Consider the following 17926-nt stretch of genomic DNA (forward strand, 5'->3'; position numbering starts at 1 on the left):
TGGGGGTGTTCTGACCTCTATCTTAACCTCTCTAGTGTTTAGCAATTTCCAGCTTGTACTGGTAGGTTTTTAGGTGCAATGTAGGAGTACTTCATGGAGGCACTGGAGCACAGGCAGGTCATCTCAAGTATTTTAAGCCTCTTGCAGCCTTGGGTAAGTTAACTCACCTCTCTGTCTTGGGGTCTCAGTTCATTAAGTGGAACTCCTTATGAGGTGGTACCACTGTGAATCATAAAGAGCACAAATTACCATTTCAAAGTGCACTCTGTGAAAGAGACCTGATTGCTAACAACCAGATCCCAAGTCTTTGTCCTATATTTTTGGACCTCCCTGAGAGGGATTGATGATCCAGCCCAGAGGTCTCAGGAATTCTTTTGCTGTTTCTCTGGGAAGAGGGAAAAGTCACAGGATCACAGAATGTTAGAGGTTGGAAGGGACCCAAGGAGATCATCAAATCCAACCCCCCTGCCAGAGCAGGACCACACAGTCTATCACAGATCACAGAGGAGCACATCCAGACAGGCCTTGAAAGTCTCCATAGAAGGAGACCCCACAATTCTATTCCCTCCTCCAGGCTTCCTCTCCTTCATCCAAGGTCTGGAGTACATAGGAGAGTTCAGCCTTAGTTGTAAAGACAAAGAAGGCATTCAGCAACTCTACCTTCTCTGCATCCTCAGTTATCAAGGCTGCCTCCTCGTTCAGCACTGCCCCCACACCTTCCCTGTGCTTCCTTTTTCTACTGATGTATTTGAAGAAGCCCTTCTTGTTCTGTTTTACTTCCTTTGCCAGCTTCAGTTCCAAGAGGGCTTTGACCTTCCTTGTTGCCTTCCTACAAGCCCTGACTACTTCTCTATAGTTCTCCCAAGTGGCCAATCCCTTCTTCCATGAATTGTAAGTTTCTTTCTTCCCTGAGATTTCCTTCAGGAGCTCCTTATTCAACCATGCAGGTCTCCTAGCACAGCTACCTGATTTTTTACTCAAGGGAACACATCTGGCTTGGGCTTGGAGGAAGTGGCCTGTAAAAATTAACTGACTTTCTTGGGCTCCTTTACTCTCTGTAGCCTTAGCCCATGGGATTGCTGCAAGCATGTCCCTGAAGAGCACAAAGTTAGCTCTGAGAAGTCCGGGGTTGCAATTCTACTTGTTGGTCTGATTCTACCCAGTAGAATACTAAACTCCTCCCTGTCATGATCACTGTCCCCAAGGCTGTTCCCAACCTTAATGTCCTCAACCAGTCTCTATTTATTAGTTAACATAAGGTCCATCAGTGCACTTCTTGTTGGATGCACCTCTCCTTGTTGGAGGTGTCAGGTTGTTGCTTGTGCTCTTAACTCCAGAATGCTCTCACATTTTTGCCTGAAATCAGCTGTGTTGATGTTATTATGTTTGCTTGGTGTGAGAAATGTCCATACCAAGGGGCAGAATCAGAGCCTCAAGCTGAGGCAGAGATGGGCCCCTCATGGTTCCTCTAGCAACACTTGAAAAGCCAGTTTGTATGTTTAACTTTCCTGATGTGTTGAAAAGGCAAAGTAGGGTCAACTCTCAAATTTAAATTTGTTTTCCTTTCCACTGTGTTTGTTTTTGAGGGCTGTGTCCCACCTTCTACTGGGTTTCTGTGGCCTCCCATTTCAGCCTGTGTGACAACAGAGTCTGTTTCTGAGCAAACAAAACAGGAGCTCCATACACTGAATTAGTCTTTAAATAGCTGTTTCTGACAAATGTGAAAGACATTCTGTGCAAAGGGCTATGATTTAAGACCTTACACTATCCTTTCTCAGAATGAGTCACTGTATTGTCTGCTTTGCAGTAGGGAAAATCAGATTTGGCCCAGGATGGTGCAAGGTGACTGATAGACCTAGGAGGGTAACAGGGACCTTGGCCTATCTAAACCTGCACACCCAGCAGGAATGGAGTGCATACAGTTTTCAGCTCTGCCAGTGAGGTTCAAGTAATAAGATGTGTCTTTTCTCAATGCCTGCTTTTCCCCCAGCTGTGAAAAGGGTGGAGTGAATAATGATTTTGTTTGTAATTCCCTAGAAGTCTGAGGGAAATGCATTTTGTTTCTCTGTGAGCAAACTGTTGAATTTGGCTTGAGATGAACCATCTGGGCACTCTGAACTTGAATGTAAGTGGCAGTTTTCTAATGGAGCACTTGAAACTGGTACTGTCCAATGTTTCGGCCTTGTACGATTGATGGCCTTGGCCAGTCAAGGCTCGAGACAGGGAAGCTTGGTATGGCTCACATCTCCAAGCTTTTGCCTGGAAAAGTTTTCTTATCCTGGCTTTAGAAAGAGGAGGGAGGCCTTGCAGATAACACTGTGGTAAAGAGGGCTTCTGTGTCATACATGGAAAGTGCAGCTTGTCCTACCTTTAGGGTAGTGTTACACTTGCATCTTCTGGGCTGCTGCTTGTAATTATCTTGGTGCCTTATCCCATCAGCTATTTCCATGCCACTGGCTCAGTTTTTCTACAGCTCCCTTTGATGGGGACCAACAGGCCTTTGGTGGCTGCTGTTGAGCTTCTCTGGGTTCGTGAGAATTTGTTGGCTGGGAAAAAAGAAGGTGCCCAGTGGTGGAGGGATTATACAGGGACAGACGACGTTAACGCTGTCCACTCCAGGCAGCTTTTCTGCTCCTGGATTAAAGTTCATGCTGCGTTAGTTGTCTCTCTAAAGCCTTGTCAAGTCCATGAGGGAAGCTATTCTGCCTGCACCATTTCACTTTGTGCTGCTCTGCTCTCTCTGTGCCTCATGTCTCCTCCCTCTTTCCTCTTCCATTCAAGCGGCATCTTTCAGTCTTCCCCATTCAGGTCCCTCTTTGCTCTCTGCCCTGTGTAAAACTTCCATGCCCTCCCTACCATTCATCACCTCTTGCTCATTCACCTCCCTGTTTGCCTTTCTCCATTCATCTGGGTTTCCTCTCAGCCAGGCTGGGCTGCCCTCTCCTCCTGCCCCTTCCCCAGTCCCCCTTTTGTGTCTTTGCACTCCCTTCTCCATGACCATCCGAAGCACAGCAGTCTGCAGCGTGCTTGGTGAGGATGCTCTGCTAGAAACTGGCCCCACGTCATGGGCTAGTTAATCCCCAGTGCAAGCCTGGTGGGATTGTTTGGGGTGGATTTGTCTCTCTAGTTACCCTAGCAGGTGAGATTTATTTTTTTTTCTGCCCTCTCTTCCCACTTCCCAGAGCTGCAGCATGATGCATAAATAAGAAGAGTGTTGCCCTTTCCTACCCTTCCTTCTCTGCCTCTCCCTGCTGGCTCGTTTCCTCATTCAGTGGCTGCAGTTCTCAGGTGACTCTTTTGGGGGGGTTGTTTTGATTTCCTTCTTCCTGAGGAGCATAACTTGCATTCTCTTATTTTGGTTGCCTCTCTAAGTGTGGTTGCTGCCTGTGCCTCCTCTGCTTTCTTCTAACCATCTGAGCTGGGGTCATACCAGTTTTGGAATGTGTGCTTTAAGCGTTACTCAGGAAGTGGAACTTGTGAACAGCTTGCTGTTTCTGAGTCTCAGTGCAGATACCATCCTGTGCCTGTGATTCCACCATGGCAAATACAGACCACAAGCTTCTGTCAAAGGTGCCCCATCCTGCTGTGCACCTGGTCTGTGCCAACACTGAGCAGACCTCATGCTGTCCTGCTGAAGAAGCAGGATGGCAGAACTCAGTGGGAGGTCTGCCTGCCTCTGGTGCAGCTTTGCATGGTTCAACTGCACTCAAGCCAGTCTCTTTAAGGGGGATGTTAGAGCTTGGAAAGAACACACAGGCTTGTCCCGGGGAGCAGGTGCTCTTTAAAGCACGTGTGAGCCCTGTGCTCTGGGGAAATGTGATTAGCTCAGGAAAGGAGCAGAAATGAGGCAGGGACTGAGTGAGTGGAGGTCTGACTGGCAGGATCCGTGTGTGAGAGGCTGTCTCCTGAGGACCATGCTGTCTCCTGAGGCAGCAAGAAGCCCGGTACAGCTCAGGCAGGGCTAGGCTCTGTGAGGACTTGTCAATACTGTGGGAAGGAACCTTTCCCCTGATAACTAAGAAAGGGGTTTCAAACCATGCAGTGATGCAGTGCGTTGTCAGGCTAGGGAGTGTGTGAAAGGGACTCATAGTATGTGGGCCCCACAAGGACACTACACTTTGCAGGGCACAGCCAGCCCTGGGCCAACCCTTCATTTTGTCACCTGCAAGGAGAGCATCTGTGCGCCAGCTGCAGGGCTTGGGCTGTCAATCTGCAGACAGCACTTCTTCCTCTGAAGTTAGTTACATTCCTGTTGTGGAGTCATGATTCACTTTAAAACTTCAGACAGCTTTTGCATCTCTTGAAACCTGTGTTGAGGAGGACTCCAGAAGCACTGTCCCTTACTCTGTGTTTGTTGCTCTGATCCATTAAGGGCCTGTAAGAAGCCCAAAAAGCAGCTTATTTTATCCAGTTTGAGGTTTGTGTAGCTTTGGCACCTGGACAGATATCTCTCACCCTTAAATCAAAGTATATTTGACAGAGCAGACACTGGCAAAGTGCAAACACTGCAGACTTTGCCTTTGCAATTCTCTGTGAAGGGAACCTGCAGTCTGGGTGTCATCCAGGACTGATTTGGATCTATTTGCTAAGAAACAGTGTGAACCACCACAGCTTCCAGCAGCTCCGTCCCCTGGAAAGATGCAAGCCAGAACTGCTGCCCTCATGTGTTGCAGTGATAGAGGATGGCATAACAGTTAATAGCCCAGCTCAGGGCTCCAGTTAGAACCAGCCTGTCTGAAGTAATTTTGAGACAGTTATGTTGCTGCAGTGACCAGGTACCTACAAGGTATTGCAGGGAGTTAGGCAATGCCTCCAACTCCTCTTCACAAGCCTAATGTTGCTTTCTGCTCCAGTTCAGCTTGGAAAGCACAGGAGTTTCTTTGGAAGTTTCTAGTCCCCGGGGCTGAGCAATGCCAGATGTAAAATCAATTATGAGTTAGGTTTCCCAGCCTGGTTATCAGGAATTCACTCTGTGGTGGTTGTTCTAACCTAAAGCCTGGTTTGAATTTTAGCATAAGTGGAATTCTGCTTATATATCTGTTATGGCAGTTGTTGGTTTGGGCTTCAAATGCATTTGTTTGGCCTAAGTTTTTGTGAGCCCTCATAACATGCAGTCAGATCATAAGGAACTGTTGGGATCATCTGGCTTCTCACAATGAAGGCGAGAAGATTTTCTGAGTGCTCTTCTGCTTGACCTTGGCCATACCTCATCTCCTAGGAAAGCTCACAACTCAATTGTAAAGCTTCTGGTGAAGTTAGTGAGACATTTCACTTGTTAACAGGAAAAATAATCAACTTACTCTACTCTAAAGCTGCCCAGCTTTGACCTCTAGCTCCTAAATGTGATTATACCTTTGTCACCGCAGAGAATCCTCTGCTGCCAAACATCTGTTCCCTTTGTGGTTCTTCTGGACAGTGATCAAGTCATTGCTTAACCTTGCCTTTCATAAGCTAATGAATGGAGCCTGTCAGTGGAGCCAGTCAGACCATCACAGTAACAAGTGCCAAAGGAAGAGGTAATGTCACCTCATTTACAAACCTGCAGGTCACGTTTCCTTTTGTGCAGGCCGGGCAGCACTGAGAGCACTCAGTGTAACAAACAGGGCTTGTTTTCCCCAGGGTGGCTGCTGAAGAAGGCAGCGTTCCCCACCCTGCAAGCTGGCCGGCACTTGGCTCCTGGCCAGATGGCTTTGTCTTTGTTTTCGCTCCAATATGCATTGTTTGCAAGCACCCAGCTCTATTAAAGGCCCTGCTCGTGCTTAGTAACCTACTGCTTTAGCTCCTCTGTGAGTGTGATGCAGACTCACCTCATGCTTTCTCTGAGTCACTAATGATCGTTCTGCAGGGGCAAAGGACCAGTTCTCCTGGGACTCTATTAGTGGCAACTCTATGTGATGGTAGCTTTCTAGCTTGGTTATGTGTTTGAGACCTGTCAAACAGCAGACTATTTAGCATGCTGAATGTGTGACAGCTTGAGTTTGTGTCACAGGGTGGTCTGGTGATGTCAGATGCCCTGCAGAAATAATTTATAGCGGCAGTCTTGTCTTGTGACCTGCCCAAGTTTATGTTCTCATGGTATGAACTGCACATGGGCTGTTTTCTATAGCTATTCCAGCTGATCTTAGACCAGTCCTCCTTCAGCTCTGCGTTACCCAGTATCAGTCATCTGCTGGGTGTTGCTATTGGGCCAACAGAGCTTCTCTGTCCCATTACATTCTTGTCACAACCCTACAGTTTTGGGAGTGGTGTGGGTGCCTGTCACTGTCTCTGGACAGGAGTTTTGGAGCTGTGATTGGAAGGGCTTGGTGTTCCTCCTGTTCTCAGACTTGCAGAAAATCACTGTTAGTCTTGGCTCTCTTAAATATTTTGGAAGAAAGTTACCTTGACCTGCTTATTCAAAGCTGTCTGACTTTAGCAGCTGCTGCGTAGCATTCTCCAGAGTTGCTGCTGGGACGGGAAGTGTATCATCATCTGAGGGAGAGGATCCTGGGCTTTTATCCAGATACAGAACAGTAGCAACCTTTCTGCAGCTCCTGACTCTTTTCTGCTGGTATCTCCCATGCTATTTTTTCCAGTTAAAACCAGACCAAACCCCTGTTTTGGTCTCATCTGTGCCAGCAGAGATAGGGCTGTGACAGGAGACATTGTCAGCAGCAATGAATTTTACAGTAATGCTTCTGTGCCTTGAGTTAACCTGGGGGTAGGCTGCAGAAGCTTGGCCTTAAGTACAGCCTCAGCTGAACAGCTCTGCTGGCTGTTGTGTGTTGGGCTGTGGGGTTTAGTTTGGGTTTTATTTGCTCATTTATTTTTATTTAGAGCCTGCCTGTCTCCTGGCTGTGTGGCTGACTATACCTGCTATGCCTTCTACTGAGCTAGCTACTCCAAATAAAAGCAGCATCCCACCCAGTGTGTATTGCATTTCAGCTTTGAGTGAAGTGCCTTACTCCTTACAGCCTCTCACAGTGCAGAAGCACTGAGAGATGTAATTAATACTGATACAGGGTTTTGAGAGTCTCCAATAAGACATGACTAAAAAGACATAAACAATGATTATGTGGTGGTAAATGAGAGTATTCTGTGTTGTGGTGATATGGATATTACTAGGCTTAGCTTTTGATATTTAATGGCTTACACCATCCGGATGAAAAGTGGGTTTTATTTTAATTAGACTGCAGAACTCATTGCCTCAGGAGATTGAGCAGTGCTAAAACCTAGAGGAATTGAAAAGGGAGAGCAGAAGATTGGGCGTTTGTACAGAGAACAATGTCTCGACCAGTGCTAACAAGCAGATCTGGAAAGGATGTTAGACCTCTTGCCTAAGGGTTTAAGAAAAGGTTTTGACTTGGTCATGGCAGTCACAAGGTGATCTCTTGTAGGCTTCATCTTGGCTGCAACCTCAGAAATGCGAGAACAGTCAGCACCAGAGGTGGGCAGGTGGTAGGAGATAGCTGCCCTGCCCCTTGCTGCAGCTGAGGACATCTCTCCAGCCAAATGTGCAAGGTGCCCAGTGCTGGATCAACATTAAAAATTGTATTTGCACCAAAAAAACTCCATAACTCACCATATTTTGGAGTGCTTCAGCTTCTTCCCATTAGGCTTAATGCACTTACATAAATAATAAAACAGGAAGAAGCAGAACTGGAGAAGGCTCAGTCTATAAACATGTCTCTTTGCATTAAGCTTTGGGGCATAATGGAGGGCATCTCCTGCCATCCATGCTGTCTCATTAATCATGTAATTATCTCCTCACTTTCAGTGCTGCATCTCCTTCCTTGTCAGTGCTGCTGATAATGGAGGTTCTATTTACCCTGCCTTCCTTCTGGAGAGCAGCTTTGGTTTCAAAGGCAGCACAGTGGCATACTTTGAATAATTTAGTTCTGAGTGGCTTGAACACTGAGTGTAATCCCCCAGCTGAGGCTGGAGCTGGCTCCTGTGAGCCTTCTGCCAGGAGGCTGATCTGAAGCCTGGCAGTAGGATCACTCAGGCTGGTCATTGAGATGGCAGGGGACTGAAAGCTGGCCCAAAAGATCTTATGAGTGCATCTCACCTCTGTCCTCTCAGTGTCTTAGTAAGGACTTGTAGCAAGAAACCCAGAGGCAGAGAAAGGATAGAGGAGAGTATTGGGTTAAAAATGGTTATGGAGTCAGAAACATGGATTTGGGTAGCTGGCTGAGCATGATAGGCTTCCCCAGCAGGCTGTGAAACAGAAATTCCTTTGGTTTCTAAATGCAGGATTTGCTTGGACTGTGGGTCGGAAGCTCTGTGGAGTCAAGGAGTTCAGCATGCTGTCCTACCTCACTGGCTTTGGAAAGTCTGATGTGTTAATAGCTGGGCTCAATGTTTCTGTATTTGAAACCTTGGCAGAGGGCAGCTCCGGTCATGCTTTCGCTGTGCTGCTTGGCCTTGTGGCTTACTGATTACTCTCTGCCATTGCAGCAATCAGCCAACCACCCTCCTGTGGGTAGGTGTACTGGGTTCTGCAGACAGAGGTGTGTTGCTTGTGCTCTGTAGATGAGCAAGTCAAGGCATTACAAGAGGCATCTGGGCTCACTCCAGGAATCTGGGCAATACTAAGACTCGAATCTGATCTCAAAGCCCTTTTTCTTCTGTTGATCTAACAACAGAGCAGTGGTGGGCTCCTGAAAGTCTTTAGTCTCTTGTTCATGTTGAATCTATGCTTCCAGCGTGTGCTTGGATGAAGTGCAGAAGGTAACAGATGGTGCTGATGCAGGTCCTTTCCTTGTCGTTGCGCCTAAGATGGCAGAGGAACTGAATTAGAGTTGAAATGTCTCTGCAGACTGGCCAGCCAGCTGATGAGCCTGGTCTCTTAGGCTGCTCTGCTCTTCAGGGAGAGAGAAATCTTATCTCCCTCCATCCCTCAGCTCCCTCCATCTCCACTTTGTCATGCACTGTATTCATAAAGACAATGAACTCAGGTGAGGAGCCATCTGCCCTGCCAGCACCTCTCTACCCAGTGCCTGCTGACTGGGTAGCTCTGTGCTCCCTCAGCACAGCACTCTGGGGAGCAGATCTGCCTGAGGGCCCTGTCGCTGAGGGGGTAGCCTCTGTGCTTAAATGCAATCTGGCTTTTGAGAGCTGGATGATGCTTCCAGCCCACGGGTTCACCTCAGGTCAAAGCAATCTGACATGCCCTGGCAGCACTGCTGGCCAGCCCTTAATCACTGGATGGTGTCTGGGCACTGGTGGGTAAGGTCATTAGTTCTGGGGAAAGGAGTGTGCGTCACTGGAGCCAGCACTGCTGCTTCATCCCACGTGTTCAGCCAACACAGATTAGGTGACTTTTAACGGTGAGAAGCTGGATATCAGGGTGGAGGGATATGCACTTACCTTTAACTGTCCTTCCTCTCTTCTGGATCAGGCTTTTTCCTCTCACATGCACCTCTCATTATTGGAAGGGAGAGTAGGATCATTAAGTTGCTGGGAAGATCATCACCACCAGGCAGCAATGAAACTCCAGTTAAAACAGCTTCTGCTTTTTGTCCTCTCATTTGGATTGTGAGGCAGACTTTCATCTTCTGCATTGGCATTCCTTCAGTCTTCATCAAAGCAGCAAGTGCTACATATTCTGTTGCTTTGCTGTTGTGTGATTTGGTGGTTTTGGTGTTTTCTTAAACAAACAAGCAAGCCCACCCACCCATCTCAGCAGCTCACAGCATGACCCCAGGGACTCTGGAAAGGCAGAGAATGGGCTCTAGTAAAATTGTGTGATTGTCCTGAGAAGAGTTTCAGTGTCTGTCTTTTTCAACTTGGAGCCTGTCAATTCTGTGTCTTGACTTGGAGACTCTTGATTTAACTGAAGCTTGGCTGTAGAGGCTGGAGGTGGCCTGGTTGTTTCCAAAGCTTGTTAGCATCCCTAGATTACGGAGACTGTGCCATCTAATGGTCTGAGTCCAGACCCAGCAAGGCTTGAGTGGCTTCTGAAACCCTTGGAGATGAACAGATTGTGCATTTGATTGACTTCCCCTTTCCAGTGAAGGGAGGGGGAACCAGAAACAGGCCCACTATTGATAGCTCCTTTCTGGTGGGAAATAAGACAGGAATTGTGATTTCCATGTTGTAGGAGGGGGAGATGAAGCTCAGAATAATTTATTTCCAAAATCTGCCTCCTAGTCTGGAGCAGAGCTGGGTCAGTGCCAGGAGGCCCAACTGCCAGACCAGTCTCTCCCAGCACTGAAGATACCACTGGACCATAGAATGACTCAGACTTGAAAGGACTGATCCAACTCAAAGCCACCTTCCAAATTAGATGAAGTTGCTTGGAGCCTTGCCCATTGCAAAGACAACTCATGGCTTGGGTGACATCAAGACAAAGCCCCTCAATGAGGAAGCCATGGGTGGTAGCAAGTTCTCTGTTCCTGCAGCAGATCTGCAATGCTAAAGCCAGCCAAGGATCCTTGTGTTGTGCCCAGTTCAGCTGTTGACTCTCCAGCTGCTCCGATGGCCCAGAGAGCTGTTTGCCGTGGGGGACAGGAGCAGCTGGCTGCGCTCTGTGAAGTGTCTGCCTTTTCCCAAGATAGCCATTGTCTGGCTGCAGCACCAGCCTCCACCCTACTTGCTCACTCAGCCGTGGCTGATGTGTCTTTAATTAAAGAGGAGGAACAATTTGAGATTTCATTTTCTTTCCTCAACCAAATTTCCTACTGCCATCAGAGTTTGTGGAGCCCCCTTCCTGTATTTTTGTCTTGTAGTTTTGTTGTGGAGCCTTTAGTTTATGGAGTCTCTGCTCTGAAATAAGGAAGATATTGGCAAAAAAAAAAAAAAAAAAACCAACAACAAACTAGCTTGTTTTGGGCCAGGGAATTAAGACTCTGGGTCAGATGGCTGCTATGGTCATTAACATATTTACGTTTTTGCTTAAGAGCCTAGTTGGAGATCAAGGGAGTTAAGGGTGATTGTCATTGAAATGAGGAGGAAACCTTGCATGAAATTACCGTTAGAGTCCTATTGTCTAGGGGAGTGAGGGGGGTGGCAAATGGCTTTACTGATGCCTGCACCAGTTGTGTTGAGCTTGTTTGCCTGAGTAGATGGGCAGAGGCAGAAGTAACCACGCTGAAGGAAGCTGCTGTGTTGTCTGAGCTGCTGGGAGGCTTTGCCAGGGCTTTGCCAGCCCTGTGGGGCTGCTGCCATGCTGCAGGCTGCCAGTCATCGGCTGTCCTCCTGATGAGACAAAGGTGCTCGGCTGGGCTGGTGGGGCAACGGGCCCTCAGTGACATCATCATGGATACATGCATGAAGCGTCTAGCAAAGGTCAGTTGCCTCTTTCTAGCTGATGGACGCAAGGGTTGGGAGTGTGCTGTCACACGTTGCTTTTGCTGTGTGTGTTCTGCAGGACCAGATGAACCCCTTGATATTTTGTGGCTAGCTGTGATATCAGAAAGAGGGTCTGAGGCACTTTGCAGTGTTGGGATGGATTTTGAAGGCTGTGGTGACAGATGAGAGTTTGATATGCTGAAACAAAGTTGTTGGAACGTAAATAAGAGAACTCCCTTACAGCTGGGTTTACGGTAAACCCTTCTGCTCCAGGTTGTGGAAGCAGTGGTGTAGTCTAGTTCCGAGGCAGACCTTCTTTAGGTGTCAATTGGTAATTGTTCACCCCTTTACTCTGTAATACCATTCAGAGTCACCATTTTATTTCAAACCTATTTCTAACTGGTGTCGTTAACTTAGTGCCACAAAGGAAATGTTTCGTAGTGATGTGAAAGAGGGAATCAGGCTCCCCAGCACGTTTTCACTACCAAAAACACCAGCTGCCTTCTACTGCTGCGTTGGCTTTATGGGACAAGCAGTAGGATAAGCTGAGGGAGGATTGCTGGTGTGAGGAGGAAGCATCCCTGGAGCAAAGACTCATTTGTAGCCACCAGCCAGGCTTCAGCTGTCTGTCTATTCGGAAAGCCAACAGCCAGCAACAAACCGGGATGGACAGAACCATCTTGAGTGACAAGATAGTATCTGCTCCAGCACCAGTGAGTCTGAAGTCATTAATGTGTCCTTGTGTGGGCTGGAGCTCTGAAGCAGTTGTGTAATTCTTGTTCTTGGTTACAAAATGTTTTTCTTTGTTTTTCCTTTTTGCTTTAAAGCAGAACAAAATCTGGGAAAAGCGATTTCTGATCCGAGTAGCTCATTTGCTCTTTGGGATGCTCTGTGCTTCAGCTCTGTGTCTCTTCTGCCCTTTGAAGAAACAGACACATCCCTGTGGCTGTGGCCTTTGGTCTTCCCTACAGACAATGAGCACACAGCATGGGGACAGTCCTATGCTTCTGTTTCTGACCCTGGCCCTGAATTAGGGTGGCATTTGAGCCTTCAAGGAGCAAGTGGCTTTGTTCTAGACAAGATGGGTTCCGACATCTTAAATGTCAAGTTATAGTTAAAGTTAAGTAAGTTGTTGGTTAGGTCAAATGTTTTCAGGAAACAAGGCTGAACACAGCAGTGTCTGTGGGACTGCAGGTGTTGGATTCTTTCACTGCATGACTCATCTCCCAGCTTCTGCAGATTCCCCTTGAGAAAGGTCATCTCAGGTGTTATGCCAATAACTTTTCATTCCCTGGATATCAGCACCACTGGGATCGGCACTGCAGACTTGGACTGGCTTGGGAGTCCCAGCGAGAGCCAAAACCATCAGAGCTGAGCTGAAACACAGCTGAAACCCCTTGGGTTTGGGGGTGGCTTTAGAATTTGCTCTGGTATCTGAAAGCATCAGAGTAGGATGGAATAGGGGAGCTAAACTTCTCCAGGGGTTAATGTTAAGCCTTCATTTAACATCAGATAGCTGATTAAATCCACCTTCGGCTCTGAGTGCCAGCTCTGAGTAGTTCCAGACCACTTTGCAGGGACAGAGCAAGCCTTGGCAGAGGGTGAAGGAGTGTCTAGCTCTGAGTGTCTCAGGTCAATTACTTTGTCTTGTTTTGTGCGATCCGCTTGCTCCAGCAGCTCCCTCACAGAGGGGCTGCTGCTGCTTTGACTGCGTAGCAGAGCAGTCCTGCTCCCGCCCCGGGGTGTGATCTCAGGTTGGACAGCTCCTCCTCACCAAAGCAGAGTCCCCAGGAGGGTACTCAGGCTGGAAGATGAAGCCAGATCGTCTCACATGGGCACTGCGTCCTCTCACCAAGCTGCCCGCGCCAGAGGCCGCTCTGTTCCCAGAGGCTGCTCGCTGCAGAGCAGTGCCAGCCCTGCTGCTGGCAGGCTGCATCCTGCACATCCCCTTCTCACCTCGTCGCTTGCCAGGCAGTCTTTACTCTGCTGCATCAGACTGAAGGCTCGGCGCTTTTGTCCTCCCTAAGGAAAGATCGAGGATTGTCAGGACCTTTCCGGCTCTGCCAAGGCCTTTCATGTCCCGAATGTTTCCATGAAAAGACTCCCTTCTGACCACCCTGCCCCTGACAGCCATTCAGCGCAGCCAACAAGCTCGATATCATTATCTCCAAACGGAGGCTGGTGAGCGGCAGGGTGCCCGCAGCCAAGTCTGGGAAATCAAAGCCAAATCTCCCAGCAACAGAGAGCTGGCAGGGCTCAGCCTGCACCGCAGCCACCACGCGGCTCTGGCAGCTCCTGGCCACCAGCCTGCCGAGCACAAAAGCACCGTGCCCGGCGCGGGGCCAGCGCTGGCTTTGCTGCGGCTGGTGGGTGCCTGCCTGTGCCCTGGGGAGCTCAGCAGGGGCTGGAGGCTGCTGGAAGCTAGGACCAAACGGCTCTGCAGAGCTGTCTCTTTACGGTCAGTGGCGTTTGCACGGGTGTTAGTTTGAGGGAAAACCGATGGCATTGGTCAGTGGGATTCACTCCAAAGCTCACCTGGGATTTTCTTGCTAATGACTCTGGTTTATGTGGCTACCTTGTCACCTGTAGTTTGACAAAATGCCCATCCTCTTTGCTCCCTGTACAAAACTTTCTTCCCAATCTATCTTAAAATGGAGAGGTCCTCAGCAGTGAAAGTGCTTACTGGTTTGAAGGCAGCCGTGGAGGTGGTCTGGCAAGGTGGCTTTCGGAAGCACTGAGCATAGAAAGGGCTCGAGGAGGGCTGCCACATTCCTATGTTGCAGCTCTTAAGAAATACAGGAGCAAAATGTTTTCCTTCTGTCTCACAGGCCACATCTCTGGTTTGTTTTAAAGTCTGATAAAGGATAGAAGAAATAGTCAAGAGAAATGGTGGTGCAGAGGGAAGGAACATGAAGGGAGCTGACTTAGCTTGGGTGGAGGCAGGGTGGTGGTGTGGATGGTGATGCCAGGGTTCACCCCTCTCTGCAGCAGGGTGCTTCACAGTTCCTGGGCAGTGACAGGGAGCTGCAGCTGAGTGATTGCAGGGCAATGTGCTGCCAAATCCCAGTTGCAGGTTTGTTGCAGGTGCTGAAGACACAGGAGGACAGAGCTGTGTGTAACATGGAGTGATTAATTCTAGCACTTTCCCCTCCTGTCCCAGTTCGATCCTGACAACACTGGCTACATCAGCACTGAGAAGTTCCGCTCCCTGCTCCAGAGACACGGCTCAGAGCTGGACCCTCACAAGCTGGAGGTCTTGCTGGCCCTGGCAGACAGCAACTCTGAAGGGAGGATCTGCTACCAGGACTTCGTCAACCTGGTGAGTGCTTTGGGTCCTTGGCTCTGCTTAAAGCTTTGGCTGTTGAGGGACAATGTCTCTCCCTTTGTCCCTCTATCAACATCATTGTTTGCTGTGTCCCTACATCACTGCCTGCATGAGCTTGCTGAAGCATTCTGTGGTGACTGAACTCTTAAGCCAAGAATCACATTGCTGCTGATTTTTCCCAGGGAAACAAGTCTGCATGGGAAGAAATCATGGGAGCTGTTGTAAAAGGAGCATGAAGCAGTAGCTGCTGCTAGTTTGGAGGCTTTTGCTCTCAATGTCAGTTGGTATCTGTCAGGAGCCCTTTGTTTGCAAGCAAAGTCTGTCTGCCTGGGTCTCTCTTATTTTGTCTAGGAATCCTACCACTTTCAGACAGAATATCTAGATAATGTTGTGTTGACTAACTGAGTGGAATCATCTTGCACTGCTGTAGGCATCAATAGCAACAGAGATAAAGTCTTTCTAGGTCGTGTTCATTTTATCCCAGGTAAGACTTCTCCAACTGCATGAGTCACCATCTGGATGCTTCTTTGTCTTTGCTAATGAGTCAATTAGTGAAGGAATCTCTGGTTTTTTTGTCAAGGCAGTTTAGTGAGTCAACACACATGCGGACCTGTGGTGTTAGATGCTCAGTATAGCCTAGAAATGTTGTTTGCAAGATGGGTATCTTAAACAGAGGCCACCCCAGGCCCTTTGCCTTCTTCTGGCTCTGTCATTCCTCACTTGAGTCTCAGCAGATTCAGTGCAGAAGTAAGAGAAACCTGGATGACAAAGTCATTAAGCAATGAAAGCTTGTGTAGAGCTGTAAAGTTTTGCTGGAAAGCTGAATGTGTTCTTGGTGCAGAGTAAGTCACTTGCACCCTGTGTGTTCCTGCAGGCAACAAGGGGATTTGATCCCTCCATTTGTCATGGTCACTCATGCATGTGTTCTTGGTTTAGAAAGGAAGTGTCTTCTGCATGTCCTGTTTTCACATGAATCAGAGAAGTGTGACAACAGGGCACAGCTGTCAAGGATCCAGGTCACAACCCCAGTCAGGCTGTGGGCAGTGTGAAGGTGAAATTACTGTGGTGCTGCTGTATCTAATCAAGTTGTTTTGGTGGCCCCTTGACTGTAGTTAGGTACAGAGTGAAAAGTGGATCTGTCAGGGCAGAGCGAGGGTGAGGCTTTCCTCAGCTCCAGCTTGATAAGCAGTGTGGCTGATGGCATTCTGTGACCAGCCCTGTATTTATAGTCCCAGCAGCTTGTTCTGCATTTGGGTGCATCCAGAGCACCAGGCAAGCAGCCACTGATGGAGCTGCACAACACTTGGTAGCAGGCAGAGGTACCACTGAGTTCTTTTACAGATAAGATGGCCTGGGGCCAGCCCACATCTGGGCAGCAGGCTCAGCAACAGGACTCAGCTTTTTCCTCTCCCCTCACTCAGGAGCAGCAGAGGTTAATGGGAGGCGAGGGGGAGGTGAAAGGCTCAGACATCCTCCTCCTCTGGGGAGTAGGAGATCGTGCCAGCTCACACTCATCTGCTGTGGTTTCTGCCAAATGGCAGATTTCCTTCACTACTATTGAATGACTTCTGCAAAGCAGACATTGATTTTTTTTTTGTCATCAACCCCTCCACCCTCATCTGCATTTTTTGCACTTTCTAATCAATAGGCAATGCAAATGCCAGAGCATTAAACTACTTACAAATGGTCTCTACCTTCTCTCTCCTCTTACAGTTACTATTGATTTCCAACATCCCACATTTTTAGGGCTCCTTCTCTTTCCCCTAGTTTCCTGCTCCCAAACTTGTCTTTTGAACTTTCTGATGGAAAGTAGCTGTCCTAGAGTCACTGTGGAATTAGTGATTTGCTTCACTTTAGAGCTGTCAATCTGGTAACTATGTGGTGGTGTTTAAGTGCCTGCTTGTGCTTGGCGATCATCAGCCAACTCTTATTGCTTAGGTTAATTTGGCCGTTTCAGTAGCTCAGAAAGAATTGATCCACTGCCAAAAATGGTGGTGCTGGCTGTGGAAAGGCCTGAGCTTTTACTAGTTCCAGAGGCTTTACAATCATGGCTCAGTGTGTGTATGTGTGTGCTTTCTCTTCTCTCCATCAATATTCATGAACAAGTTCTCCTCTGACATGATCAGAGAATCTTGTGGCCTCCCAAATGTCTCCAAGGTACAGAAATTTTGAGCAAGATGTAAAATTGCTTTAATAAAACCCTGACTCTGAGGGGAGGAGCAGAGATGGGTATCAGATGCATTACAGTGGAGTCGTCAAAGCAGAGGTGTGGAAAGAATGGAACTCCTCTGTGTGTGTCTCAAAAGCAGCTCTTTTTGGTTTCTTTCCAAGCATGGGGATGGAAGGAGCTGATGAGCTGCTTGCTCAAGCCACTATGAGAAACATTACTTCTGTACCAGCCAAACCCAGTACAAAGATGTGCTGGTCTGCAGAGCCCGGCAGGACGCAGGGTCAGTTCCTGGGATGTGAAAGCCTCTCTGGTTTTTCTGCCAGCTTTGCTAATGCTGATAACAATCACAGAATCGAGCAGGTAGGGTCTTCCCTTTTGTAGGCCTTGTCTTGTGATCTTCTAGAAACACCAAAAGGGGAATTCTAAGACTTCTCACCTTATTAAGGAGACCTACACAAAACACATGTCTGTTCTCAACTCAGCAAAGCACCTTAAATTCTGCAAGTGTTACAGGATGAGAACAGACACAGAGTCACTCAGTATATAATTTGGGTAATAAATAAATTCAGGGAAGCTGAATACTCCTGGTATGATCTGCAAACAGAAAGGGCTGGGGAAAAAAAGACAGGCAGCTCTTTCAGAATAATTTCTCTTCTCTGTGTATGAAATTCATCTCATGTAGTTGTGAAGCACAATGCTGCAATCACATCCATTTCTGTCTCTACACCAGGGCTTGTGAGGATGGCAGAAAGCAGCTGCAGATGGGATTTCTTTTCCTGAGTCTGAGACAGGGCAGAAAACCCAAAAGTGACTCCTGTGCAAGTGGAGGTATCCTGTGTATTTCTGTTGTCTGGTTACTCTTCTGTGCTGTGAAGACAGACACTAAAAATGCAAAGTGAAATTCTGGCTGTGAGCAGCACAGGCCACAGGAGGGGATAATGAACAAAGCTGTTTAACTATTTTTTGCTACTTTTAGAGAGGAGACAAGCCAGGAGGTAATTACAGTTGAGATAATGTTTGCTAGGATTCTTGCTGAACAGCAATTGTCGCTGGCAGCCCTGAACTGCTCCACATCATGTACTGTCAACTGTAACTGAGCTAAAGAGCAGAACAGTGAGGCTGTGAAGAGACTCAGCCTCTTTTATTCTCTGGCTCAACCT

The 17926-nt window shown here is 48.0% G+C and overlaps 1 protein-coding gene across 2 annotated transcripts in view; it reads left to right on the plus strand.

Moving 5' to 3' along the window:
• Positions 1 to 17926, plus strand: part of RHBDL3 (rhomboid like 3) — a 58738-nt gene that overhangs the window by 20835 nt on the left and 19977 nt on the right. For both annotated transcript variants that reach the window (XM_064151741.1, XM_064151742.1), the window contains one exon: positions 14432 to 14590. In XM_064151741.1, coding sequence (XP_064007811.1) covers positions 14432 to 14590 — 159 coding nt within the window. The remainder of the gene's footprint in view (positions 1 to 14431; positions 14591 to 17926) is intronic.

Source organism: Pogoniulus pusillus, chromosome 11 (genome assembly GCF_015220805.1).
Source record: "Pogoniulus pusillus isolate bPogPus1 chromosome 11, bPogPus1.pri, whole genome shotgun sequence".
NCBI classification, from domain to species: Eukaryota; Metazoa; Chordata; class Aves; order Piciformes; family Lybiidae; genus Pogoniulus; species Pogoniulus pusillus.